Source organism: Urtica dioica, chromosome 5 (genome assembly GCF_054948205.1).
Source record: "Urtica dioica subsp. dioica isolate 48M chromosome 5, U.dioica_male_clone48M_v1_H2, whole genome shotgun sequence".
Classification (NCBI taxonomy): Eukaryota; Viridiplantae; Streptophyta; class Magnoliopsida; order Rosales; family Urticaceae; genus Urtica; species Urtica dioica.
In genome coordinates, this window is record NC_142760.1 from 8,142,449 (window position 1) to 8,144,656 (window position 2,208).

General features: G+C 41.0%; 1 protein-coding gene across 1 annotated transcript; it reads left to right on the plus strand.

Moving 5' to 3' along the window:
• Positions 1-508: 508 nt before the first annotated feature.
• On the plus strand, positions 509-1,473 carry LOC149395063 (uncharacterized). Its single transcript, XM_089614198.1, has 2 exons — positions 509-1,133; positions 1,238-1,473. The coding sequence occupies exons 1-2, from the start codon at positions 509-511 to the stop codon at positions 1,471-1,473; spliced, it is 861 nt and encodes a 286-aa protein (XP_089470324.1).
• The last annotated feature ends 735 nt before the right edge of the window (positions 1,474-2,208 follow it).

The window sequence follows — 2,208 nt, forward strand, 5'->3', positions numbered from 1 at the left end:
GACCTGCAAAGATCATGGTGCAATTATGGCTTGGAAAAGTCTTCTTTTCTCAACCAACAAGATAAATGAATACAAGAATATGATATAAAGGCAAAGAATAATATATGCCTTCTTAATTTAGATCTTTGTGCAAGTGTGTACGTCAAAGCCTTTTATATATAATATTATACAGTTATATATTATATATATGAAGAGAGTGAGAGCAACAAAATCTCATGAAAATATTCAGCAGTTATGGTTGATCTCATTGTAAATATATTAAGGAAGAAAAAAAATCAATGTCTTATATAATTAGTATTCACGTCCATTCAGCCTTTTTAATTAGAGAGAGAGAGAATAAATGTGTTTTAACGAGACAAATATTTTTATTAATTTTTTATTATTTAAGAAATCGTTTAAAGCATAAGTATTATGAATAGTCAATGAAGAATTGAATTTTCTCTCCAGGCTACCTTCGTGAGCTCTTTTCTCCTTTTTTGGGTGCTTATTGCAGACTCCCTGCACCAAGATGGAAGACATGATCGGGAAACTCCAAGGCGTCACCCTCTCTGGAGAGGAAGAGATTGTGGATTTGGATGACGGGTTGATTCAGAGTAGGATGGAGGAGGTCCGGTTCCGCCTCTTGGGGAAACTTCTCACGGCCAAACCGGTACGGTTAAATTTTTTCAAGGATCTCTTCACCTCACTATGGAATCCAAAGGATCGTATTGACATCTCCCAAGTCGCTGCTGACAAATTCCTGTTCAATTTCGGCAAGGAAGAGAACATGATGTGGGTTTTAGCGAACGAACCATGGAATTTTGACAAAGCCCTGTTAATACTGAAGCAGCCGGACTGGGATTTGGACTCGGACAATTTTTTCTTTACCAAACTCTGGGTTCAGATACATTCCTTTCCCACTTTTGCTATGACCAAATCTATTGGTCTCTCGATCGGAAAGCAGATCGGTGAAGTGCTGGACATCGACTTGGATGAGAGAGGCCACTGTTATGGGCGCTTCATCCGAGTCCGGGTCCGCTTCGATGTCCGTCTCCCCCTGAAACATGTTGCAAAGATCAGATTGGGATCTAAGGGGGAGGTGATCTGGACGGATTTCAAATACGAAAAACTTCCGGCTTTCTGCTTTGCGTGTGGTCTGCTCTCGCATATGGTGAAAGATTGTCCCCAACCTAGCTCGCGAACCCGACCCATTTTAATCCCCCAATTTCTTCACTGGGTCCACACTCGTCTCCCTTAGCCGACGAACAAAGAAAAGGGTCTTCTTCCCCGATCATACAGAACGACCTCCCACACCAGTCTCTCCCCTTCGTCGTCAGATCCTTAGATGAGAGGAGGAAGGCTGGCAGCGCTACTTGGAAGAAAAAGGCGAGGGAGGGCCCATGTGGGTACTCTATGGCTAGCTCTCATACAGGGAGGGGGTTGATGAAGAGGAAGGAGGTATCTCCCGGCGAATGTGAAAAAGAAGAGAAGTAGAGGAAGGCAGTGAACTTTTGAGTCAAAGTATGCTAGCTCAAGCTTTTTTCATTTGGATCTATGAGGTCACTACCACAAGTCATTGGAGTATGATTCGTTAAACTAGTAGCTAAGTCAAAACAAGTTCAAGTGTTGAACTAGACGAATTTTACAAAAATTGTCTAAAGGGTAATTTTGTCCATTAGGACATAAGATGGTATGAATTGTTGGAATATATCTAGGATTAAGAAAAAATTATCGCTTCTAGCAAGCGGCGGAATATAAAAATTTCTTTAAAAACAGGTAAAATGATTTTCCAACCTAGACAAAGAGCATGAGCGTATAATTTAAAATTTAAAAACTACTTTGAGTTTTCACTCGGTACCAACCTCGCTAGAAGCTTAAGCATTGAGAAGTCTTTGGAAAGGTTGAATCGCTCCTCTCCCTAGTAAGCTTGTCTCCCTCAAGTCTTCTTGAACCTGTGAGTAACCACGAACAGTTCTGCCACTAGAGTCTTTCGAGTATGGTTAGGATTTAGTGTGTGGGCACTTTTAAACACTATGACTTAATAACTTGTCTTGGAGTCAAAGAGCTAAAACAAAACACTAGGTCTATTGAGGACCTAGGTTCCAAAGCAAAGAAACAAGAAGAGAGAGAGAGAGAGAGAGAGAGATAGAGAGAGAGAGAGAGAGAGATGGGCGGCCAAGGTTCTAGAGAGAGAAGATCTGAATCTCTAAAACTTGTGTGTTGCATAAT

What these genes read in the sequence shown, in the direction of transcription:
- LOC149395063 (XM_089614198.1), top strand. Translation starts at nt 509, where the DNA reads ATGGAAGACATGATCGGGAAACTCCAAGGCGTCACCCTCTCTGGAGAG. An exon ending in GGCTTTCTGCTTTGCGTGTG is followed by an intron (nt 1,134 to 1,237) that starts GTCTGCTCTCGC and finishes CGTCTCCCTTAG; the next exon opens with CCGACGAACAAAGAAAAGGG.